Source organism: Asterias rubens, unplaced genomic scaffold, assembly GCF_902459465.1.
Source record: "Asterias rubens unplaced genomic scaffold, eAstRub1.3, whole genome shotgun sequence".
Taxonomy (NCBI): domain Eukaryota; kingdom Metazoa; phylum Echinodermata; class Asteroidea; order Forcipulatida; family Asteriidae; genus Asterias; species Asterias rubens.
Window position 1 is genome coordinate 380,611 of NW_022985698.1, and position 17,389 is coordinate 397,999.

The following is a 17,389-nucleotide window of genomic DNA, read 5'->3' on the forward strand; positions in this document are numbered from 1 at the left end:
AGCTTTTATTTTTTTGTTAGTTTTTTTTTTTTAATCTTTAGACCTACACAATAGTTACAAGTTGTACAGGGGCTGACAAGGTTAAAACAAAGTTTTAACGTATAAAAACTGTCATCAAAAGATGTGTAAAACCAGACCCCTGCCAACGATAAAAATATAGTTATACAAAATAAAAAAAGGTAATTGCACTGAAACATTTGAAAATCACATAAAAGAAAACATTAAAACACAAGCAAAACCAGGCTATTGAAGAAAAAAAACTGCACCCACAACAAACCACCCCTTCTGGTCTTTAAATATAACAGCTTGACTTTTTATAATAAATAAAGAGGTAGGTGCTTGCAAGTCGCATTGTCTCAAGTGTGTTTTTTGTAGCTCTACCAATAAATCCTGTTTTATCAAGAATTTGTTTTTGCTCATCACATATAAAGAATTCAGTGTTAGGCAATAATTGTTCAAATGTTGTTTATTTATTAATTTGTTAAACAGACTAGAAGCGCATGTAAATCTTGCAATGGCTAAGGCCATTGTTCAATACGAGTTTCCACTCCTTCGAGATAAAGATGGTAATGGCCATGTAAGTTGATACTATATCCTAGGAAACAAATTTTGAAGCATAATCACACCCAAAATTTAAACTATTTTATTTAATTAGGCAAAGTTTTTGCAAAATAAAAAAAATCAAATTCACCCTTTGAAGCACGGTTCTTTGCGCATGAATACAACATTTCTTTGTTTAATATTTTTTTGCCAACCACATTTTTCAATTTGAAGAAATGATTCTGTGAGTAATATAAATTTCATGTTGTAGTTTGTGTGTATGTTATTATTAAGCATTGTTAAATATAACTTTTTGTTCAATAGGAGACGTGGTACAGTTCCTGCAAAGGAAGGCACTGCGCAACTGGGTTTATTGAAGAAAGGATACAAAATGTTCGGAAAAGAGGAAAGAAAGATCCTGGACCAGATGATGCATGGGGCAGGAAATTACCTCTTAAATGTTTTATAATAGAAACAATTCTTCAGTGTTATTTATCAAGTAGGTTTGTTTACTGTAATTTTTTTACTGTAAAGTCTTTGCCAAAAGTATACCCTTCCTTTAACGACAAAGGGCATTTTTAGTAACTGTCAAAGCTTCTCACTTGGTGTATCTCAAAATATGCATAAAATAACAAGCCTGTAAAAACTTAACCAAATTAGTCATTGAAGTTGCAAGAGATTAATGGAAAAAAAAAACACCCTTGCAGCACAAAGATGTGTGCTTTCAGGCTTTGAATTCGATACCTCAGCTGAGAGGTCTCAAATTCAATTATAATATTTTAGTGAGAAATTACTTATTTTAAAGACGGAACCGTACATTCGCACATTCTTGATGAAAATAGCAATGACAATAAAACATTATTTGGCCCTCAACAACGTGAACCAGCAATAAATGCATAGAGACAAGACTCGACGTGTCTGGGCATGCTTAGGATCCGCACAGTCACGTGGAAATTTTAGCGCATTTCCAGGCAGCACAAAGAGGGCGTAGCACAACCCATCGGCGAAACATCGCTCAATACGGTGCCCACATGTCCCCAACATCAGTTGTGCAATCTCGAGATTGAGCAGCGCAATCCACAGTGTACATGTGCATACTAATGTGCATGCAGCGACATCCCGGCCGGCGGATACATTACTACACACACACGCTACGTCCGTCTGTCCTTGCTCTGTTTTGCAATGTATCTAATATAGCAAGGATCCTCGTTATGGGACATCAGATGTCCAGGGAGGCATTGTGTTCATTGCAGTGCATTGACCATGGTTTCTGCCCAATGATTGGGCCGGACTTTATGTTTAACAATGTACAGCGTTGGCTGATTGGATGAAGGTCGGTATACGTAGGTTCTCAAAGGCGACAAATTACGTCTTTGTGTCAATGTACCGACACCGGGTGGCGCCAGGTGTTCTTTTGTGTGCTGTTAAACATGCGCCTTGTGCGGCGATGTGCCTTGCCTGCTGACAGTTGGAATTTTTTTCGGTCATTTTAGCATCCGGCGTCTTGTCCGCCGGGCGTCTTATCTGCAGGAAAATACGGTAGTTAGGATACTGGTGTCCATCTTAATTGAACAATACAGTAAAAAGTAATTGTGTCAAAAATGGACCAAGGAAACCTTAGCCGAAAGTCACGAATCCAAGTAGTTAGGATACTGGTGTCCATCTTCATGGAACAGGGCAACCTAAGCCGAAAGTCAAGAATCTAAGTAGTTACATGTAGGATACTGGTGTCCAGCTTAATGGAACAATACGGTGAAAGGTAAATTAATTTTCTCTGAATAAGATCAGGGCAACCAAAGCCGAAAGTCACAAATCCAAGTAGTTAGGATACTGGTGTCCAGCTTAATGGAACAGTACGGTGAAAGGTAATTGTGTCGGAAATGGACAAGGTAAACCTTAGCCGAAAGTCACGAATCCAAGTAGTTAGGATACCGACGTCCATCTTCATGGAACAGGGCAACCTAGGATAATGGTGTCCGGCTTAAAGGAACAATACAGTGAAAGGTAATTGTGTCGGAAATGGACAGGGGAAACCTTAGGCGAAAGTCACGAATCTAAGTAGTTAGGATACTGGTGTCCAGCTTAATGGAACAATACAGTGAAAGGTAATTGTGTCGAAAATGGACCAGGGCAACCTAAGCAGAAAGTCGCGAATCCAAGTAGTTAGGATATGGCCTAATGGAACAATATGGTGAAAGGTAATTGTGTCGGAAATAGTACAGGGCAACAAAAGGCGAAATTCACGAATCCAAGTAGTTAGGATACTGGTGTTCATCTTAAAGGAACAATACAGTAAAAGGTAATTGTGTCAAAAATGGACCAAGGAAACCTAAGCTGAAAGTCACAAAACCAAGTAGTTAGGATACTGGTGTCCATCTTCATGGAACAGAGCCACCTAAGCCGAACAAATCTAAGTAGTTAGGATACTGGTGTCCAGCTGAATGGAACAATACGGTGAAAGGTAATTGTGTCGGAAATGGACAAGAGAAACCATAGAAGAAAGTCACGAATCCAAGTAGTTAGGATACCAGTGTCCATCTTAATGGAACAGAGCCACCTAAGCCGAAAGTCACGAATCTAAGTAGTTAGGATACTGGTGTCCGACTTAATGGAACAATACGGTGAAAGGAATTTGTGTCGGAAATGGACAAGGGAAACCTTAGCAGAAAGTCACGAATCCAAGTAGTTAGGATACCGGTGTCCATCTTAATGGAACAATACGGTGAAAGGTAATTGTGTCAGAAATGGACCAGGAAAACCTAAGGAGAAAGTCATGAATCCAAGTAGTTAGGATACTGGTGTCCAGCTTAATGAAACAATACGGTGAAAGGTAATTGTGTCTGAAATGGACAAGGGAAATCTCAGCAGAAAATCAAGAATCCAAGTACCGGTAGTTAGGATACTGGTGTCTATCTTAATGGAACAGGGCAACCTAAGCCAAAAGTCACGAATCCAAGTAGTTAGGATAATTGTGTCAGAAATGGTAGGGCCACTGATTTTCCGCGATCGCGGAAAACGGACGGAATTCGCGGAATCCGCCCTTTGAAACGAAAAACGGGATTTCAGAAAATTTGATTTTCTTTTTGTTTTTTTCTTGACGCCAAAACTATTGAAATTGCATTCTTTGTTAAGATTCTTTTTGTTAAACTAAAAAAGCATCAGAAATCAGACCATTAAAAAGTACGAGATCGTAACCATGGATCATTGTTCTACTTCACACCATCCTCCATGTTTACACACATGATGTACACACGTTGTTAACAATTAATGGACAAGGGAAACCTTAGCCAAAAGTCATGAATCTAAGTAGTTAGGATACTGGTGTCCATCTTAATGGAACAATACAGTGAAAGGTAATTGTCTCTGATATACACCAAGGAAACCTAAGCCAAAAGTCACAAATCCAAGTAGTTAGGATACTGGTGTCCGGCTTAATGGAACAATACGGTGAAAGGTAATTGTGTCGGAAATGGACAAGGGAAACCCTAGCCGAAAGTCACGAATCTAAGTAGTTAGGATACTGGTGTCCATCTTAATGGAACAGGGCAACCTAAGCCGAATGTCACAAATCCAAGTAGTTAGGATACTGGTGTCCATCTTAATGGAACAATACAGTGAAAGGTAATTGTCTCTGATATAGACCAAGGAAACCTAAGCCGAAAGTCACGAATCTAAGTAGTTAGGATACTGGTGTCCAGCTTAATGGAACAATACGGTGAAAGGTAATTGTGTCGAATGTGGACAAGGGAAACCTTAGCAGAAAGTCATGAATCCAAGTAGTTAGGATACCAGTGTCCATCTTAATGGAACAGGGCAACCTCAGCAGAAAGTCACAAATCCAAGTAGTTAGAACTGGTGTCCAGCTTAATGGAACAACATGGTGAAAGGTAATTGTGTCAGAAATAGATCAGGGCAACCAAAGCGAAAGTCACGAATCCAAGTAGTAGTTAGGATACTGGTGTCCAACGCAATGGAACAATACGGTGAAAGGTAATTGTGTGGGAAATGGACCAGGTAAACCTAAGCCGAAAGTCAAGAATCCAAGTAGTTAGGATACTGGTGTCCTGCTTAATGGAACAATATGGTGAAAGGTAATTGTGTCGGAAATGGACAAGGGAAACCTTAGCCGAAAGTCACAAATCCAAGTAGTTAGGATACCGACGTCCATCTTCATGGAACAGGGCAACCTAGGATAATGGTGTCCGGCTTAAAGGAACAATACAGTGAAAGGTAATTGTGTCGGAAATGGACAAGTTATGAAGTCCTCATTAGATGAGTCTTGAGGGAAGTTTTGAACAAAGCTTTTAATGGAGAAAGTTTAACATGATCCAGCAAGTCGTTCCATAATGAAGGAGCAGCAGAAGTAATTAATGATCTTTCACCCCATGATGTTTTGGCCAGGGGATTCCCTGAAAGATGTTTGTTATTAGATCGCATAGACCGGCGGTTGGAAATATGGGGTTGGAGTCCTTTTGAGAGATATGGTGGTAAAGTGCCTTTTGATGAGCGATAGACATACACACAAGGATCTTGAAGATGATTCTGTCCTTAATAGGTAGCCAATGTAGATCTTGTAGGATAAGTGTGATGTGTACTCTAGTGTTGGACCAGGTTACAAATATGGCGGCAATATTTTGAAGGCGAGACAAGCAGTAAATTTGATTATTAGCTATCCATAGAGGAGAGAGTTTCCCATGTCAAGTCGGGAGGTTACAAAGGTGTGAACGAGTTGCTCTGTAGCATTTACTTCATTTAATTTATTTACTTCGTTTATTTACTTCGTTTATTTTTTTTATTTTTATTTTTTAGTTCAGGGGTAACCAACTACATTTTGCACTCTCATTGCATGTTTGCGTCGTGTGAAAGCGTGCAAAATCTCTGAATGTCATCCCATTTGTAAAGAACCACTTTGGTAGTTCCGAGGACTTCTCCGCGATTTTTTTGCCCAGGTGTCGGCCTTTCTCTTCAGCGTTACAACATCTGAAAACTTGTTGTTAAGCACCTACCAATTCAATACAACAAGGTCAACTAACTTCACTATCTCAGTTGGCGAGAAACTTCGCCTTCGAATGATTCCCCTTTGACTCCTCCTCGCGTTGCGGGACAACGGTCTTCCTCCTTGCTTTAGTCTGGCTCCCTTAAGGGGTTTCCTTAAAAGGTGCTTGTTATTAAATCGCATAGACTGGCGGTTGGAAATATGAGGTTGGAGTCCTTCTTAGAGATATGGTGGTAAAGTGCCTTTTGATGAGCGATATACACAAGGATCTTGAAGATGATTTTGTCCTTAATGGGTAGCCAATGTAGATCTTGTACACTGTATAAATACTCGTTCTGGACAATGAGATCACGTTTCAGTGAATGACATAAAAATCCATGACTGTTCAGCTCAAGCACGTTCCCGCTTAAGAAGGCGTTACGAGAGGTTTAGTAAGTAACGCGGTAGTAAAGCGGTAAGAATGCTTCATGAATAACACGTAAGGGCTTACTAAAGTCTTACTAAGAGCCACGAAAGTGACCAATTTACGAGGGCTTCGTGAATACAGCCCCTGGTGTCCATCAGCTTAATGGAACAATATGGTGAAAGGTAATTGTGTCTGAAATGGACCAGGGAAACCTAAGCCGAAAGTCACGAATCCAAGTAGTGCGGAATGGGTATAATAGCGAAAGTTTGAGAAATATAAATATCAAAAAAAATCTGTGATGCCGGCATGGGTCGATTTTCCAGATTTGGGGTGAACAAATTTTCAGTGGTTTTATGCTTTCAAATGATACAAAAGATACTACCATGACTACTGAAGACATTTTATCAGTGCGGACTGAGTATATTAGCAAAAGTTTGAGATTTATTAAGATTATGTGAGTTTGAGTTTTTGGTCAAAAATCCAAAAAAAAAAAATGTGATGCCGGTATGGGTTGATTTTTCAGATTTGGGGTGAAAAGATTTTCGTTGAATTTTTGCTTTCAAATGATACAGAAGATACTACTGAAGACATTTTATCAATGCGGACTGAGTATATTAGCGAAACTTAAAAGAATTTTGTGAGTTCTTCAGCAGTTACATTGGCTCCCGGTCAAAGAGAGAGTAACTTTCAAAGTTTTAGCTACTGTGTTTAAATGTCTTCAAGGAATAGCACCAGGCTACTTATCATCTTGCCTTGCTCTCTACCAACCGCCACGCTCAAGCTTGCGATCAGCTTCTGACAACACACGCCTAACCGAACACCCAACCATCAGAACATTCTCATCTGCTCACAACCGGACTTTCTCCTTTATTGCTCCGCGAATATGGAACAACCTCCCAGTACACATCAGAAATTGTAACTCTTTGCCTTTATTCAAAAAATCTCTCAAAACTCACTTGTATCAGATGTAATTTGTTGTATTTGTAGTTCCATTGGTCTTGCTCTTTCCAGCGCTTTGATCTTGATGTAAAGGCGCTTTATAAATACTTAGTTGTATGTATGTATGTATGTAGTTTGGGTTTTTGGTCAAAAATCCCCAAAAATCTGTGATGCCGGCATGGGTCGATTTTTCAGATTTGGGGAGAAAATTTTTTTGTTGATTTTATGCTTTCAAATGACTCAGAAGATATAACTGAATTCATTTTATCAGTGTGGACTGGGTCTATTAGCGAAAGTTTGAGATTTATTAAGAATTTTGTGAGTTTGTGTTTTTGGTCGAAAAAGTCTGAAACTCCAACTCACTTCTTTCTTATTTGATAGTGGCATGCGTCTCCTCAGTCCAATTTCTTGCAGAAGCTCCATGGCATCATCTGTTGCCTGCCCCAGTAGCTTGTCAGTGTCACAATCATGGATCTGGTGGTGGAAAAACACACTTTTATTTTGAATGTTTGTGGAAATGAAATAACTTCACAGCACTCACAAAAAAGCTATTTGAGTTAAAATTATGTATATAAACTGCATACATGCAAGACTTGTGGAGCTAATTGCTCATGTAGCTCCTGTGTATTTTTTACAATGGTTCAGTATATCTGTAAAGTCTTATATCGATTTATGTGACCAACTTCATTATCCCACATGCAATGAACACATTGAAGAATAAACTCAGTACAGCAAGTTCCACCAAATCATGTAGAATTAATCCAAGGCCAAAGCCCACACTTCGTGTATCACATCAAATAACAAACCTGTGAAAATTTAGGCTCAATCGGTCATCGGAGTCAGGAGAAAATAATCAGAAAACCCACCCTTGTTTCTGCACAGTTTGCCGTGTCATGACATGTGTTTAAAATAAATCCGTATTTCTCGCTATCGAGAATTGATATTGTTTTAATGTTTTCTCAAAAAGTAAAGCATTTCATGGACTAATATTTCAGGAGAAGTCTTTCACCATTACCTTCTGTAAACCCTGTAAATTATTTGTAAATCTGTGAACTTTTTTCCTGTACCGGAAGTGGATAAGGGCTTTAAATCTCTTGAAAAAAGGACAACCTCAGCATGTCTAATTGTATTTTTTTCTCAAAATACATGTGTGCTTTAAAGAAAATTCAGCAAATACATAAGAACTTGATATTGAACATGGCCGGTATTATAATCTTGTGTACTTAATTTACCTCACTGGTGGGCAGTGGTGCTGTTGCCCGGACAAACAGATTACCCTGGCCTGCCAAGCGCTTCACTGCAGCACCATTCCAAAGATGGTTTGGACTCACAATTGGTATGCTCACATGTCTGCGGGCAACTTTAACAAACTCAAAACTGTGAGGGGAGAGGATAGAATGGAATACACCGATCCAGTAAGCCCCGCCTACTTAGCAACAGCCTAGCAACGTGAACACACATGCGAGCATGTGTGTACACCGATTGGTTGGCAGTTACCTCCATGACCTCTGTTTTTTTAGCGCTAGCGACGAAGTTTGCAAAACATGGCGTCGGTACAAACTTTCTTTTCACGTTCAGTGCGAACGAATATTTCATCTATAAAGTTTGAAGTTGGTAATTCTTTGTTTGGTGATACACCATTGACTAAACGATCAAAAGAGAGGGTTATTTATTTTTTAGTCAGGGATATGTTCACGAAACAGTAATCTATAAAAACAACGATTCCGACGTCGTGGAAATTAAAGCGAAATGCTACCGATCGATGCGCAAGTCACAGCCCCCTCATAAAATTAACTTAATCATCTCCCCAACCCAACAAGACAACGGTAGAAAGAATCGCATTACAGAAAGCACTTGCAGTTGTGTTGCAGGGTAAGTTTGATATTGACACAAGAAAATACTGAACTTGGCTTTTCTAACCAGCTAATTGTTAAAGTTATAAAGAGCTCTGTTGACATGGTTAATCCGGTTTTTGATAGCACGGTACCGTGCGGGAAAAAATAATAATAACATTACATTACAAATCTATTAATATTATAAACTATTGGCGGGGGACTGTGAACCTGATTCACGAAGCAGAGAATGGGTTGGAATTGTTATGCTAAGTATACATCACTTTACTAAACAGTAGAGGGTGTTTAATTTTAGAAGATGGAGTGTGCGTTAGTTTGTAGGAGGTGATAGTGAAACATGATCAACTTAAAGTTTTTGGGGCATTTTAAATTTGTTTTAAAAATCACAATGTAAAAAATTAAGTTCGCACAAACTGTACTCTTTTCATTACAAATTTTTATGCGAGTCATATTTTTTTTTTCTACTACAACTAGGCTTTCTGTGACATGTTGCCACACAATTGGTGTCGTTTACACTGTGTCCCATTTCCAACAACTTGGACTGAAGGAAGTGCCAGCCTTTCTATCTGCGACAAGTTTGCCACAACAATGGCACAAACCTAGAGGGAAAATCATCAGTCCCAGACCTGTATCATCAATGGTCTTTGCTAAAACTAAGGACAAGCCCAGGAAAAGATAGCCGAATCTTGCCAAGAAACCCAAAGGGTAAACACAATTTTACAAATCTTATACAAATTAATTAGATCTTTAAATTGGACAAAAACAATTGTTAAACATATACACAATTATTCTGAGTTCATCCCAGAGGCAGTTATTTTTATTCAATTTTCAACTTGGTCAGGAAAAGTTATAATCCATACTTCTGATAAATACAAGTGTATGATTACTTCCTTTACTATTATTATTATTATTATTATTTATACAGCATAAAAACAAACATGTACAGAACAAAACAAAAGCCAGGGACATGTGCATGGAATTAAACAAGTTTACCTAAAAACTGTAGCCCGAAGGCCTTCAATTCTAATATCCCTGGTACTTATACCCCTATACTCAGTAATAGCAGTAGTACCAGATGTATCCTGCTATTTTTATAAGAAAAGTATATTCATAATTTATGGTGTTCAATAAATAATTTGATTTTAAATACAAACACAAATACAACAAAATTAAACAGTGGTATTTTGTTGAAACTTTTCATAGAGATGCTAAAGTACAAAAAGTAGCTAAAATACCACAAAATTCTACTTTATACCAGAAAAGTTAACAGCCAAAATACCATTCCACATGCATCATCTGTGACTGGTATCCTGCAAATTTTTGCTTAGCGAAAATTTTTTAGTCACTATTTGCTACCTAGTAGCAAATTTGGCCCAAGGCAGGTCCCGACAAAGAGTTCCCTTTAAATACTCAACACAGGAATTTTGTTTGATGTATTGTTCATAAAAAACAATTAACGTTCTTAATACATTTTTTTTTTTAACTCTATATTTTGTTCAACACCACAGATTCACACCTCCAACCAAAGAAGAAATTGACCTGCTTAGTAGCTGTGCATCAACCCCTCTCGCGTATCTCCTGGATGCACATCGCGTTACATGATAGGCCATAATTATGATAGGCCATTACATGATAGGCCATATCCAAATTGGCTCAGCTCTTCCATTTCATGTTAGTAGAGTTACACAAATATATTATAACTTTGTGCTTACCAAATCCTCAAAATTTAAGGTTTCAAATCAAAATTTTCAGCTTTACAATTTGGTGTACCTTTTAGACTAACAAAGAAGTACAAAAAACCTTTACCCTTAGAGTGCTTGCTGAATTTCTTTGAATTTGGAACCCACTTTTCAGCTGAAATTAACCCCATTATTCACCTAACCAATCTAACCAATGTATCTTGGAAGTTGGTAAGCACACCACACACAAACCATATTTCATTAATTTGATGACACAGGCTTATTGGAACTCTTCTGCCAACAATTTGGAATCTCTTGATTCTGTTAATGGCCCCCTCTACATGTATTCTGTGAGCAGCAATTTGTCGTGTTTTTTCACATCTTCTGGCCTCATTTGTGAGGTTGCTGATGCATACGGAGGCACATTCAACTGAAGTCCTAATTTATTCAGATGTTCTTCAGTGTGAAAACCTTTGTCGGCCATTATCGCATCACCTTCTTTAATTAAACCCAACTTCTTGTAACTGCCCAACAAATCGTAAAACCCACTGTCCTCACAGATCGGATTGTCTGATATTGAGCCAGAGAACAGCTCAGAGAGGAACATAACGGATCTTCGTGAATCGACCACAACCAGTGATTTTAGTGTATTGGTTGATTTATAATCTGAGAAACACTGACTCTGATGTTTCAATGATGATGGTCTCTCAAGTCTTATTTCAGTTCCATCTATGATAGCCAAGGAGTTCGAGAACTTCTTTTTGTATTCAGGTGTCATTTTGCTGACAAGAACATCTCTGTGAGGCCAAAAAGACAAGAATCCGAGTTTTGCATACATGAATTTAATCCAGCTACTAAATATAGTACCAATTGTCTGTGGCTTCACATGAGTCCTAAAAGCAATGTCCTTCAAATGAAATCCAATTCTTAGTCTACAAAGAACTAGGAAAAGCTGTTGTTTCAGAGTGAAGTTCTGAATCTCACGTCTAGTTTCAGAATAATGAAAAGGGCTATTATGAGGATCAGGAATAAGACAATTTAATAATGTCATGAACATAACATAAGATAAGCCAGTATAATAAACAAACAAATTGTTGAAGCTCCCTGTACTGTGTGTGTTAACGACATCTGGATCAAAGGTGACAGCATGTTGTTCTTTGTCAGAGTTTTCAAGTTTCTTCTTAAGCTCTGTATTTTCTTGCTTGAGGCAATGAAGCTGTTTTGACAGTGTGCTGCTTTCATCTTCAAGTTATCTCGTTCTTGACTCGGTAGCTAACATGTCAAGTAATGAAAACACTGTAAAAAGATATGAAAAATCAGGTGTTATTTTAATATAAAACTGTTTTTGTTTCAAATGTACCATACAGTTAAAGAGCTACAAGGATGTCCCAGTGGCAACAACAGCAACACCTTGTGGTGACACACTCTTCCCCAATATTTTGCATGTAATGGTGCCTTCCATATCAGCAGACAAGATGCTCATAAATTAGAGCATAACACGTCAGCAGAACACATGCAAACTGTGGTTTAACGAGCGACAGAAACATTTAACCTCATCAAGTTTTGGAAAAGTTTGTAAACGCAAAAAGGACATAAACAGTATTTTTTTAAAGTCTCTGTTTGAACCAAGAGCTTTTTCTGCAAAAGCGACATCATATGGCATATCTCATGAAATACAAGGGAAAAAAGCTTACTGTGACATAAAAAAGAATGTTCACATTCATGACTGTGGCCTTGTAGTTAACCCACAATTTTCATTTCTGGGAGCCTGTCCTGATGGAAAGATTTGTGATGAACTACTCTGTGGTGTTCTTGAGGTAAAGTGCCCATATGCAGCCAGGGACATGACAGTGAAAGAGGCAATTTTGAAGGTTAAAAACTTCTGCCTCAAACAAGAAGGAGATGTAATTCTGAATCCAAAGCATGTTTACTATTATCACGTCCAAGGGCAACTAATGATTACTGGAGCTCCATTTTGTGATTTTGTTGTTTTTACCAAGAAGGACGTTCACATTCAACGAATTTTGCCAGACAAGAATTTCATGTCTGAAATGCTTTTAACTTTAGCAAAGTTTTATGCAGTACATGCCATGCCTTTCTTGAACCTACATGTATCTTGACCAGACTGTTAGGAATGTTGATAAAACGGTGAGGGTAGGACACACATTTATGCCCTCCTTACTTGCCTAAAATATTCCTGAATAAATAACCTCCCCCCCCCCCCAACCACACACACAGGTCCAGATAGGGTTAAGCCATTGTTAGAACTTAAAGGTTATGACCTATTTCAATCTATGTTTTTCCAAGGGCATTTCAGAATCCTAAGTCAAAATCACACTTAATATGAACTCATGAATAGTGTTTCTGCCTGGAGCAGACAGTTGAGAAATTTAAGTACAATGCATCTAACACAGATGCAGAATGTCTTGCAACTAGAATAGGCTTTTTACTTGGGTTTGTCTGGAGAATACAATTTTTTTTAATACAGCTACAACATTCCAGCAAGGTTAACTGTGCTACTTACTTGTTTCTTCTGTTTGTGTAGACAAACTTGCAGTTTTACTACAAACTGGTCGGAGGGGTGGCGTATACTTGGCCAGTTTTGGTGCTCCCTTTTTATCACTGTTGGGTTAAAAATAAATTACGAATTCAATGAAAATCTGACCGGACTCTAAAACCGAACTAAAATGGTGCTGCCAGAAATGACAAATTCTTGTAAGAAATGTTTTATCTAGTGTCAACTTTAGTTGATTTAAGTTCAGATTGATAAAATAAAAGATGGCTGGTGGTGCAAACATTCATGATTGCTTGAGTTCTACTTTTTTTCAGTTGTGTTGAAATCTAGCTATCTAGCCAGTAATATACAAATACAGACATGCCAACCTCTGGGATCACAAAACTGTATTATGAAACCCCAAAACCTGTAATTTGCATCAAAAACCTGTATTTTTTTTTAATCACGCGTAAACGTAATATAGAGAAGGTGTGAAGGTCATTAAGTTATCAAACAGCCTTATTAAACTAGTTAATTAAAACTTGAAGAAAAAGATGTAAAATAAAATAAAATAAAATAAAATAAAATAAAATAAAAATAAAAATAAAATAAAATAATTTTCTTTTTTAAATTGGGCAGAGGTTTCCCTTCGGGTGGTTAACCCAATGGAACAGGTTTTTTTGTATGAAAAAAAGATATTGATAAATCATATCTTAAAGACATTGATTAATCATATCCTATTTCATATAGAAACCCTTGTCAATTAATTAAATATAATTTTCTTTGTCAAAAGAAGACAAGTACAAAATAAAACCAATTTAATTTCAATGAAGAAGACATAAAAAACAAATCATCCCAAAAAGTTTCGTTTGTTTTATTTGGGGGGCATAGTTCTTAAATTTATCTTATAAAAATCTCGCTTCAGGCGCTCTATATCTTTTGTGTCTTTATTTTGGCAAAATTTCTTTTGCAAACTGGATTCGTCCGTTCACAAAACGACCGTTACCATATAAGGGCATTTGACAACTGTGAATAATTATTGGCTTTCAAATCTGATTTTTATTAATTTGTTCCCCTTTTTTTTTCTTAAAATGTATAATAAAGCGTATAAATAAACAGTGATAATTGAATCAACAAGCTGATGTTTAAATTTTAATATTTATTATAATATTGATATGAGGGTTAAAAAATTAAAATCTCCAAAAATATTAGAAAATGATATAAGGCACATATGGCTTCTTTAAGCCTCTGTATTTTTTTTCCAGAATGCTCAGCAAAATATTCAGTCACATGATTTGATCATTATGAATTGTGAATTGAAATAGTGTTTGATAAAACTTTTTCGGTGGGCAAATATGTTTAAATGGGCTCAACATTATGACATATTTTTGTACCTTGTAGAAATGCCTAAAATACCAAACTTTTTGCATTTACAAGTGCAAATATCCAGTGGAGCCTTACGTGTTTCTAAGTTTTGGTCAAGGGAGAGGAGACTCTTTGCTTGGCAAATAAAACCACACAATTTTTATCTAGGGACTGTTTACATCGCGCACAGAGAGGTAAAAGATTTGCAACGATTTTAGGGACACCTCGAAAACAGGACCTCCTACGATACATGTACAGTATTTATTATTGTATTAATATTAAGTCACATAGGGCTAGGCAGCTAGGAGGAGATTTTGGCACAGAATAAAGACAAGTCACCGAGACAAATATCTTGCACATTCCACCCCATTCAGCTGGTTCGGATAGGACTCATCAATCAAAAGTAAAGTACTAACTAGTAATATAACTTATGTTATGAATTCATGATTTTAAATACATGGTGATGATTATGGTGATCATGAATACCTTATTTATAGTTTCTAGAACTAGAAGTAATCACAATGTTAACTTAATGTATCCTATTCCTACGTGCTACTCCATTCTAAATTCTTACCGGAAATAAAATGTGCACTGCAGAGTCGCGAATGGTCACTTGGACTCCATAAGTCACCTCTGTTGACGGCGGCTATCCACCTCTTTCTTCTTTCAGGATCGACAGGAAATCTATAGAAAGAAAGCCCAAGCTCTCCTGCCCTGTTGTGGCAGCCTTCAACTACACAGTTTGACATCTTGGTCGTTATGATTGCACTTGGAAATATATTGAGGGCGGTATTGTTGTTTTTTTCAGTACGGAAATACCGCTGTTCAATACACCGTCGCCTCGCAGCTCGGGCAAAAGATCACCAAAATGGCTGCTCCAATGGTGATCACGGATTTCGCGGCTGTGATTGGTCAATGACAAATGGGGCGGGGCTTACTGGATCGGTGTATTGAGTGATTTCAGGAAAGAAAGAGGGTATGCATAAAAATGGGTTCATAACTAAAAAAATATCCGAAGTATAACCACACTGGTAAGCACGCTTTTAGACTTGACCAAGTCTGTCCAGCATTTCTCTTGTTGCTGAATGTGCTTGACGGGAGTGGAAAATGCCTACATTTTAGCTGCGTGTACTATACTTTGCGCATCTTTGCGATCCTGGTGGGGTGCACGCGAAACTCTGTGAGTCGTTGCACGTAATATTTAACAAATCAACCATAATTTGTTTACATGTTTTAATGTTTACTAGCGGGACTGTAAAATGCTGCAAGTGTAGCGTTGTGTACAGGGGAGGGTTAAAGTGGCTGGGCAGGGTCAAAATAAAAATCACTCTGGTAAACCACCCATCAAAAGTTAAGACGAATCTTAGTGCTTCAAATGTGAAATCGTACACTAATCCTTGTCCATCTTTTTTCCATTTCGGCATTATTTGTCAACCCCATCCAGTGTTTTCCAGTTTCCATTGGGTCCCGATAGTGGTTCTTTCCCAGTCCGGTTTATATCCCGTTTATTTTGTTCCTGTTCAGTTTATTATTTTCCTGTCCTATATCGTGTTCAAGTCCCCTTACTGTTTTCCCCCTCACCAGCTCCGTTCATTTTTCCCCCCTTCCCTGTCCAACCGTGTGCCCCTTCCCTATCCCGTCCCATATCTAACCCACGCCTCCGTACACCTCCCGTCCCCGCAATACCATGCATTGGCATTGTTCTTTGCTTGCCACCGTTTGCCAATAACTCAAATTTTCCAGTTTCGTGCAGGTCCCGTTTGTGGTTCTTTCCCGTTTCATGGTCTTGATTTCCCCCTATTCAGTTTAATATTTTCCTGTTCCATGTCCAATATCATGATAGTCCTTTTTCATTTTTTCAATCCCTACCCCAGCCCTGTTCATTTTCCCCGTCATTATATTTTTGCCATTCCCCCGCCCGTCCCCCATTACACAGACGTACCACTTCGTGCCCCTTCCTCCTGTCCCAAACCTAAATCTAACCCGTACTTCCTTCCCTACATCCCACCCGTGAATTGTTCTGTGCACTTTCTTCCGGCCCATAATTTTCCCCGTCCCGAGCGGGTCCAGCCAGTCAGGTGGTTCTCCACTTCGTGTATTTTTCCCTGTCCAGTTTACTTTTCCCCGTCCAATGTCATCATTAGTCCCTTTTTCTTTTTCCCCTTTCCGTATTATTTTTCCCAGCCCTTTTACTATGTTCCCTTCATATTTTGCCGTTACCCCGCCCCCTTCCACACTGCATGCCCCTTCCTTCTCCTTGTCCGTCAACGTGCTCTAACAACCCCCAACAGCCGGCCGTCGTGCCTAACTCCCCCCTTATGCATTGCTCTTTACTGTATGTACTGGACGGTCGCGCTGTGACTGTGCAACACAAAGGAATCAATCAAAAAGTTATACACGCCCTCACGCTTTGACTGTGACGTCACAAACAACACATATCCCCATCCCATGGGTACCCCGAAATTGACCCCAGGACGCATCATTTTAGCAGGGTGCGGGCATCATTTAACGGGAAAACAACATGGCGGCGCCCATGCGATTTATGCGCTTTTATAATATAGATGTGCAATTATGTTTATTTGTTCTTTATAATTTTGTTGTATTCTACCTTGAAGAGTTGCATGCAGTCTTTGCAGGTGCTATTAGACCTTACGATCGGAGTCAATTAACTTTGCAAAACTTCTCAACACGTTATCATTCAAGTTTAGGCCAATCAAAGACCAGCAATCCCTTTCCGTACACAGGGGATTCATCTAGTTCTGCTGATTTTATCATTTTTTTTTTATAAAGCTGTCTAATTACGTGTTCATGGCAACGGCCCTGAACAACTCTTATTTTTTTTCTTTATTTTTTTCTTCATACTTCTTTTCCTTCTTCTTCTTCTCAGCATCCCTTGTCCCCTACCAAAACAACTTTCCCAAACTCGTTTGAATTTGAAACTTCGCACATAGTTAGATATTCACTAGGGGAGGAAAAATGTATTAGTTCTGTCATGATGACGTCATCAACTCCTGAGTTATGAAAATTCAAAGTTCATTAATTCTAAGAATCATAACTTTTGATCCACATAATGGATTCTTACAATCGATACACCATCGTAAAAGTCGTTAAAAACAT

General features: G+C 38.2%; 1 protein-coding gene and 1 pseudogene across 1 annotated transcript; one reads left to right on the forward strand and one right to left on the reverse strand.

The window, feature by feature from the left end:
• Window positions 1-5,234: 5,234 nt before the first annotated feature.
• Window positions 5,235-9,426, forward strand: LOC117305734. The gene is made up of 3 exons (XM_033790612.1): window positions 5,235-5,258; window positions 8,545-8,707; window positions 9,181-9,426. Exons 1-3 carry the CDS (start codon window positions 5,235-5,237, stop codon window positions 9,411-9,413), a joined length of 420 nt encoding a protein of 139 aa, XP_033646503.1. The 3' UTR covers window positions 9,414-9,426.
• Window positions 9,427-9,580: 154 nt separating this feature from the next.
• LOC117305739 lies at window positions 9,581-11,672 on the reverse strand (annotated as a pseudogene).
• Window positions 11,673-17,389: the final 5,717 nt, after the last annotated feature.